Source organism: Strigops habroptila, chromosome 10, assembly GCF_004027225.2.
Source record: "Strigops habroptila isolate Jane chromosome 10, bStrHab1.2.pri, whole genome shotgun sequence".
In the NCBI taxonomy this organism is placed as follows: domain Eukaryota; kingdom Metazoa; phylum Chordata; class Aves; order Psittaciformes; family Psittacidae; genus Strigops; species Strigops habroptila.
The window spans coordinates 27,556,331-27,579,261 of record NC_046359.1 but is presented as its reverse complement, the minus strand read 5'-3'; the positions used below and the strand labels follow the sequence as shown (position 1 = coordinate 27,579,261).

The 22,931-nt window shown below is 40.8% G+C and overlaps 1 protein-coding gene across 1 annotated transcript in view; it reads right to left on the bottom strand.

Annotated features, from left to right (window-relative positions):
* Positions 1-22,295, bottom strand: part of PLB1 (phospholipase B1) — an 88,074-nt gene extending 65,779 nt beyond the window's left edge. Inside the window, 14 exon segments of the mRNA XM_030499956.1 lie at positions 2,819-2,911; positions 3,842-3,946; positions 4,597-4,675; positions 6,882-6,964; positions 8,488-8,550; positions 9,165-9,251; positions 10,415-10,466; positions 11,006-11,090; positions 11,997-12,040; positions 12,914-12,948; positions 14,411-14,469; positions 17,435-17,495; positions 21,726-21,728; positions 22,221-22,295. Coding sequence (XP_030355816.1) covers positions 2,819-2,911; positions 3,842-3,946; positions 4,597-4,675; positions 6,882-6,964; positions 8,488-8,550; positions 9,165-9,251; positions 10,415-10,466; positions 11,006-11,090; positions 11,997-12,040; positions 12,914-12,948; positions 14,411-14,469; positions 17,435-17,495; positions 21,726-21,728; positions 22,221-22,295 — 924 coding nt within the window.
* Positions 22,296-22,931: the final 636 nt, after the last annotated feature.

Genomic DNA, 22,931 nt, shown 5'->3' with positions numbered 1-22,931 from the left:
TGGCAAACTGGTGGCACTGTGGTCCCTCTCCAGTCGGAAACATTCATTTTCTGCTTAAAACATATTCAGCATTTAATTTCAATAATTTGCTGATGGAAAAACCATGCTAAGCAGATGTGAGGAGCCACTTTTCACAGCAAATTGTATGTTCATACTTTGTGTGGCTTGCTCCAAACTGGCTTCAATATTTATAATTTATAATCTGAGAAGGATATGCCACTGCTTTCTTGTATCTTACAGATCATGTTTAAGTGATGATAATTTTATGATCTAGGTAAATATCTCCAACATTGACGATGACACTGAGACATGGGCAGATAAGGTAATTCAGTTTCTTTACAGGGAACTGCCAGAAACAGAGAGAATGTTTAATTCATACTTCAGGAATCTGAATTTCAGAGTTTGCTTTGCTCATTCAACTAGCGAAACTAATTGCCACGTGGGACTAAGTCAAAATAAAGATAAAAAAGGAAATGTGTATCTTTCTATAACATCTGTTTATGATAGAAGAATGGATGTAGGAACTTTGACATCATCATGAGGAATGTCACAGATAACAGCAAAGGAGATATCTGAATGCAGCATGATAATTTCAAGGTTAGAGCTTCAACAGTTGATCAATTTTTAACTCTTTGGCCCCTACTAACTAACCTACTAACTTTAACTAAAAGATAAAATCTCACCTCTATGCTCAGCAAGGTCATGGAGCAGATCCTTGTAGAAACTATGCTAAGGTACATGGAAAATTAGGAGGTGATCGGTGACAGACAACATGGCTTCACAAAGGGCAAATTGTTCCTGACAGATTTGGTGGTGGTCTACAATGGGATTACAGCACTAGTGAACAAGGGAAGAGTGACTGACCTCATCTAACTGGACTTGTGCTAAGCATTTGGCGCTCTCCCACCTCCCAGCAGGTCGAGGGAGGGGATTCTCCTCCTCTATTCCTCTCTTGTGAGACCTTACCTGCAATACTGAGTTCAGCTCTGGGGCTCCAACACAAGACGGATGTCGGCCTGCTTTAAGCAAGTCCAGATGCCACAAAAATGATCTGAGGGCTGGAACACCTCTCCTATGAAGACAGGCTGAGAGAGTTGGAGTTGTTCAGCCTGGAGAAGGCTCCAGGGAGACCTTCTAGCAGCCTTTCTAGAGAGGGGCATTTTACAAGGGCATGTAGTGACAGGACAAGGGGGAGTGGCTTTAAACTGACAGAGGGGAGATTTAGATTAGATATTGGAAGAAATCCTTTACTGTGAGGGTGGTGAGGCACTGGCACAGGTTGCCCAGAGAAGCTGTGGCTGCACATCCTTGGCAATGTTCAAGGCCAGGTTGGATGAGGCTTGGGGCAACCTGGTTTAGTGGAAGGTGTCCCTGCTCATGGCAGAGGGTTGAAACTAGATGAGCTTTAAAGTCAATTCCAACCCAAACCATTCTATGATCTTTTATTGAAGTGACTGTATGATTTTTCTAGCAATATTATCAGATTGAATAAAAGCTTCTTCCTGAAAATCATGGTTCTTTAAATGATCAAGCCTACAGTAGCATTACTACTGCCAGACTTAGCAACAAAGGAAACAAGAACATGCCAATCTGCATGGATGTATTTTTAAATGTGGTTTACTAAAAGGCAGTTGCAGTATAGACTTTTTTTCTTCATGCTTAGGATAATTTGGACAGACACAGGAATAGTAAGTGCTCTCAAATGAAAATGTTATTAACACCTGGACTGCAAGACAAGTAAAAAAAGTCTTATATCTTCAATCTAACTTAATTGGCCATGGCAGATTCTTTTTAAGGGGGGAGAGAGAGGGGGAAAAAAAAAAAAAATATTGTATGTATTATAAAAAGGTTAGAAAAAGCAGAAAATTTTGGAAGTTTTTAAGTCAGAAGAAATAATACAATCTTACCACCGGTACCAAGGCATATCCAAACATAATATGCAATATGCAGTAACATCCTACTTTGCTCTGGTGAGTCCAAAACCATATGCCTGCTTTTTTGTCCCAGTCATAATGAAAAGCAATTCCTGTTTCTTCACTTTCCCCCACCATCAATTTTAAAATGCAAACCCCTGCAGCTCTGTATGCATCCACTCTTTGAGACACAGAAGTGCTGTGTGTCAGCAGGTCAGGTGGGCAAAGGGAACAGCCTCCTACAGAATTGGTCATTGTGTTCAAGGTCGAGTGGAGAGTTGGAGAGTGCCTGTTCCTTTCAGACACCCTCTCCCATCCATTAGAAGGCACCGTTTATTTGCTTTCCTCAGCTGGGTAGGAGACCCAAGTCTTGAGGAGGTAACAGGAGTTCCTCAAGGCTATCACCTTTTTACTATGAGCAACAGCAGCAGAAGCATGATGGTTAAGGAGGAGACAATGTTAAGAGACTTGTTAGTAAAGATAGTGGAACGGATGCAGGACAGAGTACATAAAAGAGTATTATCACTATAATCTCAAGTTAGAATGAGACTCACTTGTCACTGTGCCACCCTGTCACAGAGGTAAAACTAGCAAAAGAAGGGTCTGTCATGGCTCATTTATTCCCTGAGACATCCCAAAGGACTACTTTGGAAACCTTTCTAAAAAGCTCTTCATAATAAGTAGCAGCCACAGAACAGCAAGAGATTTGTCTTGGGAGTGTAAGGTGTTTAGCATTATTTGAGGGCAGTCTCCCTGCACAATTGAGGATAGCACTCATGGGGTATTTTCTTTCCTATATTCTTCCTTTCCCTGCCTCCTTGCTATTCAAAGCCTGGCTAGTGTGGAGCTGCTACCAGGCATCCATACAAAGTCCAGTAAACAACAGCATCTGTGGTACTGCTCACCATGTTGTTCCAGAGGCCCAAAGCCATGATGGTATGAACTTCTTCCAGAGTTTCCACTTGTGTCTTTGAAGTGGTAGTGAAAGCATCCCTGCCCTGAAAGAGAAAGCATTTTGAGCATTAGAAAACACTTAAGAGTATGGAAAGGTGAGATATTCCACACAAATGGCCCACAAAATAATATTCATATACACAAGAATATCAATCTCTGGTACTCTCATTAAGCCACTTGTTGCTGATCTCAGTTACTGCTGGTGTGTCAAGGCAGAACAAATGCTGTTTTTCTAAACAACTGCTGTACCTACCACTGTAAGGCAGCAGTGAAGGAACTGCACATCATCAGGACAAGACAACCAGAGCAACAACAAAGCAAAATCACAATAGTGACATACAGGAGATGAGGGAAACATGCAGTGTGATCACATGAATGATTTGGAATAAACAACACTTCCTTTAGCTAACACTTACATGCATTTAAAAAGTGGAAGCATGCAGAACTTGTCTTAAGAGATCATGCTTGTTTTTAAATGAAAGTAACTGTTGCAAGAGTTTGGAAGATTACACATGGTGGCCTGCAGGTGTCAAATCAGAATAAATAAAGAATTCACCTATGAGATAACCTTAATCTTTCCCACACACACCCCCATTTTTAAATAGTTCTTGTTACCCACTTTTTGCCTTTGTTGCCAAACACACATGAGCATAATCAGGGATGAATATGCTGATGACTATAAAGATATAAAAAATTATCAGCACTGACAATTTCCAGACACTTGTGACCTAATCTACAGAGGTGCTATGACTTGAATTCTCCGGGAATATTGCATTCAAAAACACGAGATCTCTGACTGGTGCTGTTTGAAGCAAATTCTGCTCTCAGGACCTGTGTGTCTGATCCTGAGGTGTTTTCTTCATGTGCCTGACTACCCTTGTCTTCTAGCATCACACACAGCCTAGACAGGAAAGAGCCAGCTGCATCTAAGCAGGTACAATCTAGAAAGAATGGAGCAACTCAAGTTTACTCACTGGTCTAAGCATCAGATTTCTTTCTTGGACAGAAGGCTGAAGAATGACAGTGAAGTCATCCTTTTGATCAAACCTTTTGGACTCCAGCAGCTTTTCCCAAGCATCCTGAATAGACAAACATTTAACCAGATAAGCGTTATCAGGTAGAGAGTGTATTACACGTGCATTTTGCCAGGGCTTAAAGATTATCCCCATCCCTAGTAAATCACAGTAATAAAATTGTGTAATCCAGAACAAAGTAATTTAATGAAATCCTTTTAAACAATAATTGGAAACTCCTTGTAGCTATGAGAAAGCTACACTGATATACCATAATTTTCTTTAAAAGAACAGCAAGCTTAGCAAGGCAATGAAATGTCATGCTTATTGCCTCCCTGTCATTTTTTAAAAGGAATTCTAGCCAACTCTATTAGTCTTAACAGAAAGTTTCCCTTTTCTAAATTGTGTGGCAGGTTACTGGACAAGATGGATCATTTCCCTGATGGGATATGACAAATCCTAAATTGCCAAAAGCTATATAGTCATTTGAAACTTCAAGAGATACTAAGATCACTCAGGTATAGAGAGAACTTACGTCCAACATTCCTGATTTAAGAAATGGGGTCAGGATTGCTGCGGACATGTGGTAAAAAGGCTGTTACTCAATTTCCTCACTGCTATTCCTCCCTTAACTCCTCACTTCAGTCTAATCTGGATAATGAATAGACATGTCTAGCAATATGAGAACCAAACAACACGGAAGATGCCATACATACATAATAGGACCACCTCAATATGTTGTCATCTAATGGGGAGTGTTCACCAAGACAATTGCACTGATTCCTGTCTGGACTGCTGCAGAAAAGAATGAAAAACATGAAAGACATTATGAACCCCTGATAAACATGGAACATCCAAATTTTTTAATATAAACATAGAATGATATATATTTCCAAATCCAGAGCTTTGAATTACTTCTTGATTTGAAAGCCTATTCAGATGACAAATACACCAGACTTGGATTAACACAGGGTCTCACAAACTAGCAGCATGCTCAGGCTTAAAATAGCAGCTGAGCAGCAACTTCTCAAACATTTCCCTCTCTGTAGTCACATAGGAAAATTGAACACACTCAAAGTACTTCCACAGGAACTTTCGCCTTAGTAATTGGCCACAAGACTTGCAACTAGAAATGTGAATAGAACCTCAATGTTGTAAGAGCTTATATATGCTAAAGGATAGCCAGGCACTGTCAGGCAGCTAACCAATCTCAGCCACATTTCTCACCTGCAAGGTGAGATGTGCATGCTGCTTATTTCTGCAGCTAGTTGAAAAACTTAGACCTTCCAAGGCTGTAGACAGCAACAAATATGATAAGTTTAAGATTAATATCCAGTAAAGATATACTTAGTTTAAATTGCCTGGAAGGATTGGAATCATGGAATGGTTTGGGTTGGAAGGGACCTTAAAGATCACCTAGTTCCAACCCTCTGCCACCAGCAGGGACTGCCATCACTTTTCTGTGGCTAAGTTAGTAAGAAAATAATAAAGGAAGGAATTTTAAAACCCTAATATGTCCCAGACTTCAATACCTGAAGTTAGGTACTGATACGGGACTGGGAATATCAGCCACTGTTGTCCTCTTAGACTCTTGAAATCTCATCTTTTGGTATGGCCTTATGTTTTTTGCTCAAAGTACAGTTCAAAATGAAGTTTGGACAGCCAAATGCCAAGCCCTTCATCTGGAAGACAATCTGGGCGTGAGGCACAGATGAACCCAGGAGTTTACCAAACAGTAAAGTACAAGGCTTGCAAACTGGTGGAACTGTTCCACCAGAAAAACACGGCTACAAGAACATGCTGACAGTGAGAAAGCAAAATGCCTTAAGTTAAAAATGTAATGTAAAAATTCCTCAGAGGAAAAAAGATTAGATCTATTTAATTTTACTTTTTAAGGCCTTCAACATAAGGCAAGGCCCATATTCCTAAATCTATCTTTTCCACCTCCTATCTACCTGTCTCACATTTTTCCCCTTAGTGCAGGAGAAATAGGCTAGAAAGCTGCACGCAGTCACTCTTGACAAGAAAAGCTTCAATTCTGCTTATACTTGTTGCTAAGCACATGGTTACGCAGCAGCCAGACGCCTTCCTTGATTGACGGAATGTCTCCTGGGTTGTATATATGCAAAGCTTGTGAAACACTTCAGAATGACTATATTAGTACATATGGTGCCTTACGTCACAGGCACAGGAAAAAAATTTACTGTGGAGTAAAATGGAGTGTAATCTCGTCAGCTGTAAACTACTCCATCATAACTGCCCATGTGCACACTCCTACTCTATACTAAATTGGGGCATAAGCTACTCACACTTTTGTTACAAGGTACTGAGAAAGGAAGATGGATGAAAGCAAGGAACTAACAAATTGGATGTTCACCATCCTACCATACCCTAAGACCTAGTAGTAGTTTCCACATAGCCTGACAATGTGCTTTAAGACCAATTATTCCTTTCGTGAACATTGATTCCTAGACTTTTAAAGAACCTTTAGAATTTTTGACTCAAGAGTTACAGGGCAGAAGTAGCACTGACTAAAGAGCTGGGGGTAGGTAGATTGTGCAGTCTTGTGACCATAATCACAGACAGTACCGGGTCTGGCTGGGATGGAGTTAACTTTCTTCATAGCAGCCCATATGGTGCTGTGTTTTGGATTTGTGGCTAGAACTGTTGACAACACACCAATGCTTTGGCTGTTGCTGAACGGTGATTGTACAGCATGAAGGCTTTCTCTTCCCGCCCCCAACTCTGACCTAATATTGAAACATATGCTATCCAACTTGGCAGGATTAAAGCACCTACCCTTCCTGGTAAAAATACGCCTTGCAGAGAGAGCTTATCAGAAACAAAGTGGAAACCGAAAATCTTTAACATACTTCTGTATTAAGAACAGAAAAACTGTTCAGAAGACTCTACTTCAGTTATAAAGTCGATATGTATACATAGCTATGTGCCTGAATACTAGCAGGAGACAGTGTCAAGAACTTAGAGAAACATCTATTACCTGACATTATTGTAATCTTGGTATGCAAGAGATGGAGCTGTAAGCTCAGTGGACTCCACTAGATTTACGAAGGCCTTGGGAACCTGCAGTAGTAAAGCAATAATTAATCACATTATATTTACAATTGAAGATCAGCAAGTAGTGATAATGATAAATTACGTCTACAGTTTCATATGTATTACGTCTGGCCTGCGATTCTGCCTGCATAAAATCAATGATCTACATCTTTGCCAATTCCATTCTGAACCCTACTCCTAATGCCTGCCTCCTAGAACATCATTCACAAAGAACTCGTGACCATGACTTCTTGACTGAGATACAGCAATTCATTTTACACAATTAAAGTGGCCACCAGCCAATTTAAGTGAACTCAAATGAACTAGAAACTATCATTTTTGTGGCAACATACCAATGCAAAGCTGGGGATGAAACGTCCTGTATAATAACACAAGCTCTTGTGCATCCCACCTCGCTTCTCCCCGTTATGAGATGGTCAGTTTATGATTCTATAATACTACCCTTGTACCTTCTGCAAAGATAACTGGCAGCTGTGAAGTGGCTTCTGTTGGAAAAGAATTTTCTTACATTCCTCCTCTGCTTCCTCAGAGGACAACATGAACAGTTCAAATTCTGATCTAAGCAGCTTTTACAGAGAACAGCCTAAATAGAAGAACATCTTTAGGCATCAGTGATGGCTAAAAGAATTCCTTGATATTGTGTAAGCAATATCAAAGCAGAAAGCGGTTTTCCATTTACATAATGATATTTCACTTTTACAAGTGCACATAAACAGACTCTGGAAGTAATAGTGGAGAGAATCTGGAGAGAATGTGTAGGTGGAACTTCACCCATGCACAACATTTGCTGAAATCAGTCTGAGAGAAATGAGTGCTTGTGGCCTGATGCAATTAACCTGCAGCAGGTTTAGAATAGCCTTTAGGCCTTCTGTCCAGCAAAACAAAATTCTTGGAAAACACTATTGAAATACTTCAGATAAACAGTTCATAGTCTGCTTTAGTAGTGATATGTCTGTATCTAGTCTACTATTCATTGGTAGACTAAAACACAGAGTATTTCCCAGAAACTGTTCCAGATAAGCAGATAATTCTTAACTCTCCCAGCTTGAAAACCTTTAGAAATGCAGAGAGCTTAAAATAAACACATAATAGGAAAAAAAAGATCTATTATACATATTTTTAATGGGTGTTTTCCCTGGTCCGTAAAAGTCATCACCTAGTTAGCAGCCTGTACACTGCCTAGGTAGCTCTACACATCCAATAATTAGGTATCAGTTATTTTCACAAACAGCCCCATTAAACATGAATGACTTTCAGACCTAGACAGATGTACTCCATTTTTCATAGAAATCACTTTAAAAAACCCCGAAGAGTGAATGGTACATCAGCTTGCGTTGCAAAATGAAGCTGTTACCCATCTGTTCTTATAAAACACTTTGTGACAATGAATGCAGCCAGTGGATTGGAGTCAAAGAGACTGGTGTTTTAAGTCACCTGAACAGTGGTACAAGCCCTAGTCCAGCAAGGACTGGGGGAAAAAAAAAAAAGGCAAAGGATTCAGGTATTCAAGGTTGATGAAGAAATGTTACCTTCTCATACAAAAAATCCAAGACAGTTTTAAGTTCTTCCAGGTTGTCCAATATGCAGTTCTTCTGTAAATGAGATGAGAAATGCCATCAAAACTAGTAGAAAAAACAAAGTTATCAACCTGCCAGAAGTCACAAATGTGTTGAGCTGTGTGTTGAGCCTTTCAGGTTACCAATGACCACTATATTCTGGATTCAACCTTAGCCAGCACCAAGAAAAAAGCACGGAACCAGTCCTGTAATTTACCTGCCTATAATTAGACAACATATTAGAAATGACAGGGATGGGGAAGAAAAGTATCTGTAGACTTGAAGGTAGAAAAGAGTTGTTCTCCTAAGGCATCTCAGACTTGGGATTACAAATTAAATGTAGATGTTTACAAATACAAAGCACATCATCCCTGGCAGTGTTCAAGGCCAGGTTGGACAGAGACTTGGGAAACACGGTCTAGCATGAGGCATCCCTGCCCATGGCAGGGAGGTTGGAACTAGATGATCTTAAGGTCCTCTCTAACCCTAATTATTCTATGATTCTATGTGCAGGGAGTTTAAATCACTGGATAATAATTCCATCATCCCCAAACTAGCTACTCCTTTGGTTTACTATGGCAGAGAGCAGACTTTGGGGAAGTGTCTTAACCACCTGCCTTGACTGCTAAACCACACCATTAAAAGCTTACCAGTTGTGTGGAGGCACAGAAAGAACAAGGGGTTTCAGCACTAAAAAAAACTGTGATCAGTTTCCAGTCATTTTGGAAGTCCATCATCTGGGAGGAAAAAAAAAACCTAATAAATAAATTGAAGGAATAGGACAATAAGAGACCTGTTTGGTATTTTCCTTTCTCACAGAAGATTTGCTATGGCTTTAAATCAGCAAGACCAAGCAGTAGTCCATGGCCCAAACCTGGCCATCCTGATCCCTTCTGCTTGACTAGCCATCCAGCATTTCCCCAGAGGAGACAGCAAATGCTGCAATTAAAGCTGACAACTATAAGAATGTCAGGATAGAGCCAGAAATTGCTTCTGCCATTGGGGAGTCTATTTGAGAAGATGAGCATGCACAACTTGTCAGAGAGCTTGATGCTGCTTTTTTCCATCAGTGTCACAGTTTGCTGACAGGGTTAACATTCCTGAAATGCTGAGACTGCATCACGCTAGTGGGATGAAGATTGGAGCACAAATCTGAGAGCTAGAGCCCTGCTCAGCTGTTTATTAGGCAGTTCTCACCAATCCTAAAGAGCATGGGTTTGAACCACTCAGTTCCACAAAATGTATGCCAAGTCCATGTACAAACAGTCCAATGGGCTCCTGTAGAGCAAAGAGGCAACAGCAGAATCGCCTTTCCAATTGCATTTTCCCATTATTTCAGGACCATTTTACAGAATAACATGCCTCAGGGTTAAGAATAAAAGAAAACTGCAGGATGGGATTTACAAAGCACTCAGCCATGAGTGATAATTCAAGGTCTCACCAACGTCAACCATTGACACCAGCCAAAGAATATCTAGGTCTTTTCTGTCTTTCTTGAAAATATGACCCTAAAAGACCAAGAGGAAACTGAAGAGACAAATACTGAGAATTATTTTTTGGGGTTGGCTTCTCAGAAACACTGGCACCATTACAGAGCATAGCTAGCAGAGGTCTCACATCCTTCACCAATAGAAAACAAACATATTGGCTTCCCTACCAAGCTCTTCAGCCACTGGTAATTGTAAACCAGGTGGGATACTTTCGAGAACAAAACTCTTTAATTGAAAGGTATAGAACTGACTCTTACTTACAACAGAAAGACCAAAGTCCATTAACTTCAAGAAATGGCATTTTCTATTTTGAAGAGATTTTTGACTGCTGTTAGAGTATTTAATCATATTTCTCCCTTTTTTCTGCTTCAACACCAAACTCTCTGAATTGTCCTGTGCTTTAAACAAACCTGATTCTCTTTCATGAGCTTCACTATTTCTTCAGCTTGATGCAGGAGATCTCTGAAAAGCAGAAAGGAAAAGAGAAACTATGAAGGCATCACTAAATGTAAAGCTTTGGCTGATTTTTACCATTAAATCAAGCAACATTTGAGACCTCAGGTGGGACTAATCTTTTCTCTCCTAAATGTGTTAAGATTAGGCACTTGTCTGTGCTACACAGAAAGCCTGGGATGATTAGCTCATATTCAGGCATCTCACTTTCAGACATGTGCACTTAGATGAAAACAGCAGACACGGCTTGGTAGGCACACCTCCAGTTCTATTTGGCCCAAAAAATTTGTTTTACAGCTATAAAGAGGGAGATCTGATGTTATGTCAGATGATCTAGACCTCAAAGTGCGCAGCGGGGCTTTGTTCCTCTTGCCTCCGAGAGGTGACAATTGAGCCACAGTGGCAGGGTCTGTCTCTGGAGTGTCTGTGCAGCCTCTGCCACCGCTGAATATATTGTGTGTCCAGTGAAGTGCTGCAGCATCAAAGGCTTCCATCCTCCCCCTTGCCAGCTGTAAATCAACCGCCCAGTGAAACATCCTCAGACTCACGTGGCTTGACTGTCTGATGTTGCTCCCTTCGTGCCAGGCAGAGGAGACTGATGTAGGACCGAGGGATTAAAACTGCTAATGAGAGCTGAAAGACATACACAGGTTAGGCAATTTCTGCTACTCTGCCATTTCACTGTAAACACAACAGAACTAAACCAGTCAGAAAATGTAAAGTCTGAAGATGCCTTGGTAGGCATGAGAGCTCCTCTGCAACTGTTCTTGCTGGTTACACTCCTGTCTGAAGTGGAGGCTTGGTGCCTGAGTTTGCTGCCAGACTCAGGTCAGTCAGAAACCTCCATCCCCATCTCACATGTCACCCACAAGTGGTGTAGGTGGATTTAAATACAGGCAGCTTTAGGAATGAAGGTACTGGAAAGGTCTACCTGGAGACAGCCTCCTGAAGTGCTGAGTTACCAGGTTTTAAATCCCTTTCAAAGGGAAATGGAGGTGATGTTAAGACACAAAGAAGATTCTGAGAAGAGGACCCCGGAGCTATTCACAACTCAGCTCACAATTTCAGTAGACCTGAAGGTTTTACTTGCAACAACCTTCAAGCAAGTCCAGGCTGCCTTCAGAGCCAACTGGAACCAGCTGATAGATGATTAATTCATTTATGTGGTGCATCTATGGCAGCTCAGTGTAAATCCTGAACACATGGCAGCAGAAAGAGTACTGGACAGGCAAACCCGCACAAGATTTGACTGGGCTAGCATGGGCAGCAAGCACACACCAGCAGAAATCGAGGCGTGGGTAGTAGTAGCAGCAGCCCAAAAAAATCCCTGTTGGCCATGTAGGATTCTTGCAGCACTCTGCAGCACCCCTTCTTCACCACTATTTTTCTACCCAGAGAACCTCTTTAAAGCCAGCACAGACAACCTAGCCTGACTGTACTCATGTACCCTGAGTACATCGTCCCTTAGGCTTCCCTTACACCTTTGCCAGCATGCTGTTCAATCAATTGGCTCCAGTTCAATGTGACAGCAAGACGCACCTGCCAAAGTTTCCACGTTTATTTCAAGGAGGCTCTTTCCTGTGCTATAGAAAGGGAAAACAGGAAGTTGCTGTTATTCAATTTCTCAAAGAAAAAACTATATTACAGCACAGCCTCAACTTATTAGCTACACTACAGCTCAGAATGGGTGTTCATGGCAGCTGGTGAAATTAAGAATGGGGCCTTTCTTTCCCCAAATCTATCATGTCATCAGCTACTGCTGAGTAAGAACACAGTGTTAGGTCTCAAATTTTATGTCTCTACACTATGCATTTTGCAGTAATTGTGCTTATGCATAGGCACTAGTAATGCAGGGACCTCTCTGTGTGCATCCACATAAAGAAGGCACAGATGTTTGTGCAACCATTTGAAAAAATTAGTCTTTTAAAGTTTGTCTGTGCAGGGCCAAATCCTCATCTGGAATGCTGTGACCCAAAAGAGCTACACAGACTTGCATCTACAGTGTTTAGCCGTATGTTCACTCACTGACTTAGATCTTCTAAGGGGGCATGAAAGAAGAAAACAGGGTAAGATTTGTCCATGAAGCACTGGGAATCATTAAAGCAGAGGACAGGGAAGCAGGACTCCTGGGTTGTTTCTTTGCTTTAATAAATCCATGCTTTCTGGTCTCTAACTAGTGAATGACGATATTTACTACTTAGGATTCATCATGTAGCAATGATTCTTAATCAAGGTTATTGCAACCCTAAGGTAGTTCTATATCTTGCAAAGTAGAAAGAATTTCTGTTAACTAAGGATTGGGAAGGATCCAAGATCTTGTAATGCTTTATATTTTACATAGACATTCTCCTCCTCTCTAGAAAACAATAATAACTTTGCTTGGGCCTAATTCCTGCACTGTGATACTGTATAAATTAGTATCATGACACTTGTCAATGCTAACAAATGATTGTTACCTTTGGAGTAAATCCTCATGATGTACACCTGATGTCTGTGAAAAAGCAAGCAAGAAGAATAGCATTAAGCAAAGCGTAAACTAGCTCTACATACGCTACATGTATACATACCCCATCATAATCCACTCCTGTATAGGCAGCATTTTTTTCCACATACTATTCCCCATCGTGTTGTAGTTACTCACACACTTAGGTTATTTTCCAGAGCTTCCGTATTACAGTGTATTTTCATAGTTTGGTAATCCTTTCTTAGTTACTACATTCATTAATGAATTTATTACACATAAATTTGACTAGCTCAACTCAAATTCAGTCAAATGAAATGCTGTTCTAAACTAAATTTCTCAGGATCTACTTCTTTTCAACAAGGGACATGACCAGAAGTAATTTAGATAATTTACATGGATGGTACTCAGCCAATATGATGTCTATTAAAAAAACCTTAACTTAACAGAGGAACTTCATTGATTCCAGATGGTCTGAGGAGAACACAGTGACAGAAATGTTTGCTCTAGGAAAGTAGACATTCCTTAAAAGAAGATCATTTTTATGTTTTTCTATGGCACCATCTATAACCAACAAAGACATTAGCACAAAAACCACAAACCCTTGTTCTCAGGGGTCATGCATCTGCACTTCTGCATTTAGGACAATTATTTTCTTTCAAAGAGGGAGGTATTCACAAGGAGTCCAGGAGTGCAGATTTTCTAACAGAAAGCTTTCACCCCAAGGAAAAGTATGATGTCTTGATGAATACCACATCAAATTTGAAAGTTGTTTTGTGATAAGGCAGAATCTCCCCCACTTCTTTGCAGCTGTAGCCCTTGCAATGGCTATCAATTTTTGTCCAGTGTGCATTTCTGCACTTCCTCAAAGATTGAGAACTCTGGTTAAATGCTTTTAATTGGGTCTCAAATCTATTTCTGATATTCATTTCAAACTATTAAGATAAGATCATCAAAATCCGACTGTATTAGAACAGGCAGGAGAACTTTACCCACTGATTTATACATCAGAAATACATCTTTGTGGTTCTTATAGACCTTCTGACTTCTAGATAGGAAACCAGTCTCTATGGAAAGCATTTCAACAGGATGGAAAATCTACTGCATTTCTTGATAATTTGTTCCATTGGTGATCTGCAAAATCATACTTTTTTCCAGTTTGAATTTTCCCAGCTTCTTCTTCCAGTCAATTGATCTGTTATGCTCATTGTTGGGAAAATCCAAGCACTTTAATCAAATATTATGGTTCTCTGCAAGAGCACTGTGATCACATTTCCTCCTGCACGAAGTCAGATGGCTATTTTTAGTCTCAGCTTATACTGGAAAACAGAACAGCAGGTATTTCCAGTCATTTTTCACCAGAAGCCTTTGAAGCTTGTGGAAAGATTCAAGTCCTGAATGTCCTAACTGTGACCCCAAACTACATCATCAGCTCACTTCTTCATAGCGGAGGAAATGGGTCATGTTCAGCACATTTCCTGCTTGTACTTACTCTTTGCAAACTTCCTATTGCAGTGACTGTTTTAATGTTAGCTGGACTCAGAGTATGAACTGCAGAAAAGTGAAAGACATCAGGTTAAAAAAGAGCTGTAACCTTAACAGAAAATTACATTTGCCAGTATATTAAAACATAACAACATTGATTAAAACTTAAGTCTATATTGATTGTTTCCACTGGCAGTTTTAAATCAGCCAGAGATGGTGAGAAGCTTTACTCAGGTGTTCAATAAATACTGTGGGTGCTTAGGTGCACTGAATTGCTCAATCATCAAGCAAGAAGAGGTCACAAAACACTGCTGTGAATAACTGAAGCAATAGTAGCATCCTCAATTAGCAGCTGAAGAAACTAAGGTAGAAAAGTAATTATGATTAGAACAACAACTATGGAAATTGTAGAATCTACCTCCACCTATACCTCACACGCCACATATACGCATCCCCTCAAACAGCTGATTTCTCCCACAGACCATTCTCACATAATTTCCAGAGAGAAAGCCTCTACAAGGATAACATCAAACACAAACCTGAAGATGCAGGGGTCTCGGGTAACATCACCTGCTCACATGAAAGCTGGAAGCTTCTTATAGCCTTTGACGTAAACAAATAAATACGGTTGATTGCTGAGATCTAACAAGGAAATTTGTGAATGAAAGGGTCCTATGGGCTCTAATTTTTACACAGTACTAAGCTATTACTCATATAACAGCAATTTTAAAGAACAATGATACCTCTGCTAGCAATACATAGGAACACAGATCCAGGCAGCCGAATTTTCAAATCCACTCCTCTAAAAGTTAAAAACCCACATTTTTCTTACTGATTGCTACAGAACTTGGCCTAAGCAAATGATGAAATGTGCTGAACACAACCTGCTACATCCATTGCTGTAAATGCTGAGTGCTTAATCTGGAAGAGGTCATAAAGACAGCTGCCTCATGCATCTTCACGTGCCAAGGGACACCCAGTGGACACAACAAAAAGCCTCATCTCCAGTACGCAACAGGAAAGGCAGAATGAACCAGTTCTTGCTCCTTGACAACTGGTAAAATTCCCAGGTGATCACAAAAGCATGAAAGAGGTGGGGAATAATAGTTGCTTTTGGGACAAGGATGTGAGTGATGTTATTCACCCAGCATGAGAGACAGCTCAGTACCACTAGAAACATTATTTAATCATAGAATGGTTTGGGTTGGAAGATCATCTAGTTCCAAACTCCCTGCCATGGCAGGGACACCTTTCACTGGATCAGGTTAGTCCAACCTGGCCTTGAACACTTCCAGGGATGGGGCAGCCACAGCTTCTCTGGGTAACCTGTGCCAGTGTCTCAGCACCCTCACAGTAAAGAATTTCTTCCTAATACCTTATCTAAATCTGTCCTCTTTCAGGTTAAAGCCATTCCCCCTTTGCTGTCACTACATGCCCTTGTAAAAAGTCCCTCTCCAGATTTCTTGTAGTACCCCTTTAGGCACTGGAAGCTGCTCTAAGGTCTCCCCTTAAGGAGCATTCTCTTTTCCAGGCTGAACAACCCCAACTCTCTCAGCCCGTCTCCAGGGTGCATCAATCCAACTGTCCATGTCACGGACAAAAATGTTGAACAGTACCAGTCCCAATACCAATCCCTTATCCACCAAGTGGCCCATCTGTTTAATTCATGCCTCTCCATTTCTAGAGACAAGGATGTTGTGCGGGACAGTGTCAAGGACCTTGCACGAATCCAGGTGAATGACATCTAACTGACTACAAACACAGCCCAACATCTAGTACTTTAAAGAGAGATGAAAGACAACCCCCCTGTGGCAGCTTGGCTAGGGCTTCCCTCATCACTATGACCATACTTGACTAGCTGACCATCAATACTATGTAATGGCAAAACCTATACTGCAACAAGGACCACCACGGTCCTGAGACAAGGAAGTACAAAATGAAATATAATCCTTTGTAAATAAGAAAATTTAGTTTTAAGTAACTTTAAGCTTGGTGGCTTTGTATCTAACAACAAAACTTTCCAAACCTAAAAAGCCCAACCAAAAGAACATAATAAGGGTCCTTGTATAAAACGTTGTAGCTGACATAATTTTAGAACCTTATAACCTTCCTACAAAATTTATTGTAACCAAAACAGAACTGTAGCTAAGGAGTATCTGAAACTAGCAGATGTTCAGGAGGTGATGTAGTGAAGTTAACTGATAAGTAGAAGGACAAGGAGAAATCACTCATTTATGTCAGCAGTGTTACTGAACTAATTAAGTTGGTGTAAGCACTTATCTACTGCTCATGCTTCAAAGACTTCCAGAACAAGAGTTCAAGGAACGGCCAAGTGATGAAGATTGTTGGAAGAAGTAAAACGATCACCAAAGACCACTACCACGTTGTTATGTGCATGCGAAAATAGGCATGGAATTACGTAAAACTATTCTTGAACAACTAATGAATATGTATGACGTTTATCGGAAATGTAATGAATATGTATGTTAAGCAACAACATAATCATGGTCTGTTTGATGCTTAAACGAGACACACATTAGGAGACATCCCCTGTGTCTCCTGGCGCCGCAATAAAGAATACCTGCTTGTCAACTTAAACTTCGTTGGCAAGTTCTTAACGAGTTCTACGAATCAGTCCCCACTCACTTCCTTAGTCCCCAGTTGAAGGACTTTAATGGTGCACATGCTTTGTACCATTTTAGCACAAGGAAGAGTTTAATCTTGTGTTTCTAAAAGAGCAACAGAGTATCTAGGAACAAGTGCTAACCACAACCTACCTACGTACAGGATATGCAACCTAATACCAAATGTTGCTCTGAGAAACCTTTATTTCCTGATTAGGTACTGTAAACTTGCAGCTGCATATCACATTGCTGAGTCATTTGCTTTGCTTTTATTCTTTGCAGAATCAAACCATTTAGAGCACCAAGCTGTATTTTTGATTCTTCTGCCTGCCTCAGAGGAAGCAACAACTAGAGAAGTGATGACAGGTGTCGAAAAAAGGAAAAAAAGAGCTGTACGCATACTTTACCTTTGGTTTCCCCCATTCTTCCAGATGATCTGCATTACCTTAAAAACATTAAAAGAATTAACTGTGCTGCTTTTTCTTTTTTTCCTTAAAAAAACAGTTCAGAAGATTTACTATACCTGAAAACACAGAATCTTGAGAGGAGCAACCTTGCTCCTCTGCCCTACTTTCCAAAGGTGAGACTTACCCCAACAAATGTATTCTCTTAGGTTTTGTTATACTAGAATAAGCTTTTAGTTATAAGCAGGTGAGATCTGTTAAAATCAGTGGAACACTGATTGTTCCACTGATGAAGTCATACACACAGGTGATGGATTGCTTCTGGATCTCTTCAACCAACCTCATCCTCCACAGGCCTCTTCTACCTGTTTTCCTCTTCAGTACATTTCATATATTACGGTAGTCTTATTCTGTCCAAACTTGGAGCAATTCAGACATATACAAGGTGGAACTCCTTAGAAAGGAGCAATTCACATTAATCTTCATCATTCACATTCAGACAGCAACATCACACTGTTGTGAGTTTGCCATAGCGGTACAGAAACAGCAGCAATTTCTTCTCTGAGAGTGTTGACAGATGAAATAGCCTATGGAGCCAGAAGTCAATTCTGTAGCTATTTCAGTAAACATTCTCTTTCCTTGAGTATACACTTGGATTTATACACGTAAATTTTGGTTTATCCTAAAATCTCCACAAAGGTAGCAATGAAGTCTGGGTCTGGATCCCCAGATGAACTTCAAAGCATGTTCACAGCTGTGTCCCTACCTGTGCCACACTGAAGCCATCAGCATCCAGCGAGTACCATAATGAGTCTTGCTGTGCTTGGAATAATTGTCCTTTAGTACCCAGGAGCTACTTCTGGAATATTTTGTCCTGCTGCACACTTCTGCTTGCACATTGCTTTCCTTGCCAAGAGTAAACGCAGAGCCAGCTCAGCGCAGCAGGTGAGATATGCTTGGGCATAGGGCAGCTGGCAGCACTCATGCTGCAGGGAGGTGATGTGCCAGCCAGCATGAGCACGACACGGGTATCAGTGCACACAGAGATCAGGATGGTGGCAGAAAGCCATTACTGCTCCCCATGTCCACCTCAGCCTGCCTCATGAGTCACGCTGTGACCACCTTCAATAACTGTCAGCAACTTCCACATGCTTGGCAGTTTTTCCCCACTTGTGTTTCAGGCATGAGCTGTTTGAAAACTTGTATTATTTTTACTGAACTTGATAGAAAGTTGAGAAACTTGTTGCTGGCTGTTGTGTGACATTTCATTTAAAATTTGTGCTTGTTCAATCCATGTTTTTAGATGATGCTTTACTCAGGACAATAATCAGAACCCCAGTTCTGTTGTTTGAGATACTGGAGGCACACATAAAGAGGGACTGGCCTGCATCATGCAAATCTGTTGCAGAAACTCAGTATCTTTGAGAACTTTAATTTCAACTATATTTGAGAATAGATCTACATGTTATATTGTGGGAAAAAGAAGGTCCAATCCCGGTTTCCAGGACTGGGGGAGTCTGGAGGGCAGGGAACAATCTCTCAATATTTCAAAGATCTAAGAATGGCTGTACTGAAGGTCCATCCAATATAGGATTCTGTCTCTGACAACATCCAAATGCAGATGCTTAAAGAATAAGGAAAATACATTTATACTTCCATGCTCTACCCTCTCAACTATCTATGCTCCTGGTCTCCCTGAGAAAACAATTACTTACTGCTGCAGAACTCCCTGAGCCCTTTCTTTCATGAATTTGCCTGTTTGTTTTTCTATCTTTTTCACTCTTTTTTGCTTCCCCCAAGTCCTGTGGCAAAGGTGCTTCATAATTTAACAGTGTTCGGAAAAAAAAAAAAAAAGTACTTTCTCATTGATTAATAACTTGGCCTGTTTCCTTGTTCTTGTAAAGAGTAATTTCCCTGTTTCCACAAAATTTACCATTTTGCATATGTGTGTATATCTTTATCATATACCTATCCATCCTTCTTCCAGGCTGAAGTGAGCCTGTTTGATCTCATGCTTCATAAGTCTGAGCACTCTTCCCCTCTATCCTCCTCCTAGGTTTTCCCATATTTTTTTGAGCTGAAAAGTGTAACAAACTGTCAAGATGAAGCTGAACTACAGATCTATACACAGCAGCAGAAGCGTGTTTTCTATGCTGTTCTCTCCCCGATTCCTGAGATTGTCTGTCTGACTGTTGCTAACACTGAGCTGACATCTTCAGACAGCTATGTCCTGTGACCAAGCAGTATTTGATTTAGGGTTCACCATAGCTAAAGTAAGGTTTCCCTATATATATTAAAGCTTTTATTCTGAGCATCCTGAATAGTTTTACATCAGCCAACTAGCACAACCCCTTATCCAGATCACTTCTGAATACCTGGAGAGCCCATATTCCAGTGCAGATCAATATGAGCTTTTACAGGTTCACTCTCCCCTCTTCTCACAGATTGAATCTGCAATCTGATTGCTCAGTCCCCAACTTTTAACCAGGGGCTCACAAAGGTGCTCTCACCCTTGTATCATGACAGAGCTCCTTAAGAGTTCTTGCTCAAAAGATTTGTAGAAATACAAACACAGCCCAGCTGCATAATCAATCCATGGGCATATGCCCATTGTTATGGATTTTATTCATCATTTCCACAGGGAAGGTCCCCTGTTACATCTTATTTACCCCAAGTCAGTTCACTCAGTTCTTTATGCTGCTATCACCAATTTGTTTAGTGCAGAAGATAACCTTACTGCTTTTGTACAACTATCACTGCAGTTCTCCAGATCCCCCTAAAACAGAGCCCATTATAAAAACTGGTTTCATATTTGCCATCTTCCATTCCCGACACCAAGTAGTAGTTTGTACCACAGTTAATATAACGCACAGGTTCATATTTCTGTTTCACTCATCCCCTTGGGTGGATATCACATAATCTTGGCAGTTCTTTTACTATTTGTAATCAATTTGTTCAGGGATTTGACCCTTTCCCCACTCGTCCCATGCTGAACAGCTCTGAGTGCGAGGCGCTTTTTAAGTTAGGTGCAGAGACACCAGAGAAAAACAGAAATTAATCTAGCTTTTCTGTTGGTCTTCAGCTTTCTTTCCAGTCAGCCCTACAGGCTCCCTGTTTTAGATGTATTTAAAAAAGGATTTATTAGGTTTTATTCCTTCAACAATGACTCATTGTTTCCCCTCAGATTCATTTTTGGCTTGGCTGATTAAATTTCAACTTCTTCAGTTTTCTTCATTTGCTTTGGATTTATGCTTTCCATAGGATGATTCCTTTAACTCCTGCTGCTCCCAGTATTATAGTTACTCCCTTACTTTACCATTTAATAATTCTAGTTTGCATTTTTAATTTTCTCAACATCACAAAAAAAAAGTGAATTATTTTTCTGGCAGTTTTCCCCAGATTTGGGAGAAAGATTCTGCTCCTTCCTCCCTTGCTCTTGTAGTTACCCTGTTTCAGATAATAATTCTTATGAGCTGCTCTCAATCAACATTTTTTCCTCAATCAAATTTTCACAGGAACTGCAGTCACCATACTTCCTTTCCTCCAAATTAGAAGTCTCAGCTGTGATCATTTCTGCTGTTTATTTTAGGAATCAAAACCTCCTAACAGTTATTTATCAGAGCACCTTATAAGCCTCTGAAGATACTTATCCTCACAGCCTACTGGTAAGGTAAAGCATCATTACTATTTATCATTACTTCCTTGCAGGCAGAGAGCTGAAGCACACAGCCAATTAGGCCAAAACACACACAACAGTTTTAGTCCTAGAGCACCTATAAAACTAGCTTCTGGAACCAAATGTGGACTTCACAGATCCAGTATAGAGAACAGTATAGAGAACAAAGACTCCCCCCCTACTCCAAAACTTGCAGGAGTCTGAACAACGATGCCCTGAGTGTCAAGATGATGCCTAACCCATTCACACGATCTTGTATCACTGAAAAGATGATTGTAAATATTAATTCAGAAAAAAACTTTGTCCCTTTCTTGAATTTCTACATTATTTTGGGACAGATCTCACCTTTAGTCTAATTATTTGATGATGTTTTTCTTTACAGAAAGCCTTCGTGCCTGCCTAAGATGTAGTCCATCCCCAGAACAGTGCAAACAAATGCATATACCTTTATTGAAAATGATCGAACATACCCAAAATTACATGCAAGATCACAGTTTTACTTGCAGATTTTCTTCATCCTGCTTCTAAGGCTCCTGCTATACACCCACTTTACAACACCTAAAAATATAGGTTCCTAAATACTGTCTAACTCAAATCAAAGGGCCTTTCAAAACTTACCTTCTGAGGAGAACAATGAAAAGAACAACAGGCCTAAGAATAGCTTCATGATAAGTGCCTCTATGAACTGATAATCCTGGAGTGCTCTCTGTTAGACGTTAAGGCTATGAAGAAGGAAATTCTCTTCTCTTTCCTCCTTTATATTTTAACAAGCTGATAACTCAGCAGCCATAAAACTTATTAGCCTCTTTACCTTTGGAAATCAAAGTGACAGTGATATCCAATTTAAAGAAACATGCAATCCCAGTTTACAAGTTGCCTCATCCAAGGGTCAAAGGAATATAGAAGTGGCACAGCTTCTCTCACCTGTTCAGAGAGAACCGGTCACTTTTCTGGGGGACCACAATCACGTGAATCAGCTTCCAGCAGGGTCAAGGTTCTTTCAGTCAATACAGAACACATCAATTTGGCATTAGTCTGTCTCTGCCAGGCAGGGAAAGAGCCTCTGTTACCGTGGCAACAAGGGCAACCAAGCATGTAACAGCTCACACCCACCCTAAGAGGAAGGCTGTGCTCTTCCTCTTGTTTCCTTCGCTGCCTCTGCTCCTTTTTGCCTTCAGCCAGTCTCATGCTATACCTGTCTCTCTCCCACTAGCTCCTTTCCCAAGCTGATCTGATGCACTGAAACTCCAAAAACCTTAGTTTGACTGGATGACAGAGGGTTGTGAAGAACAGCAGACAGCACAGAAGAGCATGGGAGGGTTGTGACCTGAGTGAGGAGAGCAAGCCTCCACCCAGAGTAGCAGTGAACTGTGGAGCAGGGTAGCACAGATTTGCCTTGTGCCGTGAAATCCTGTCCTAAAGTGAGACAAAGTAAGGGATGCGTCGCCTCTCCTGTGTCACCTAAGACCATGAAGTTCCTTGATAGCAAGAGAAGCAGCAAAGAGGTATTGAGGGAAATAACACAAACCATTGAGTACCACCAGTCCTGGCAGCAGGCATGCTGAAGGCCACCTCTACAGCTTCAGCCCACAGGATGTAGGCCCCTTCCCACACGTTTTCCCTCACTGGGGTATGCCTCACCAGTATTTGCCAAGACAGAGCACAGGTGAACAGGGTCAGTAACTCTGCCCTCTTTCTGCAAAGGGCTTTCCAAAACTCTTGCTACAATACTATTGCAGTAGACCAGGCGCTTTTGCAGAGCCAGAGAGCACGCAGAAATGCTGTTTACACTGTGATGTGATACTCCCCACTGAGACTCTGTTA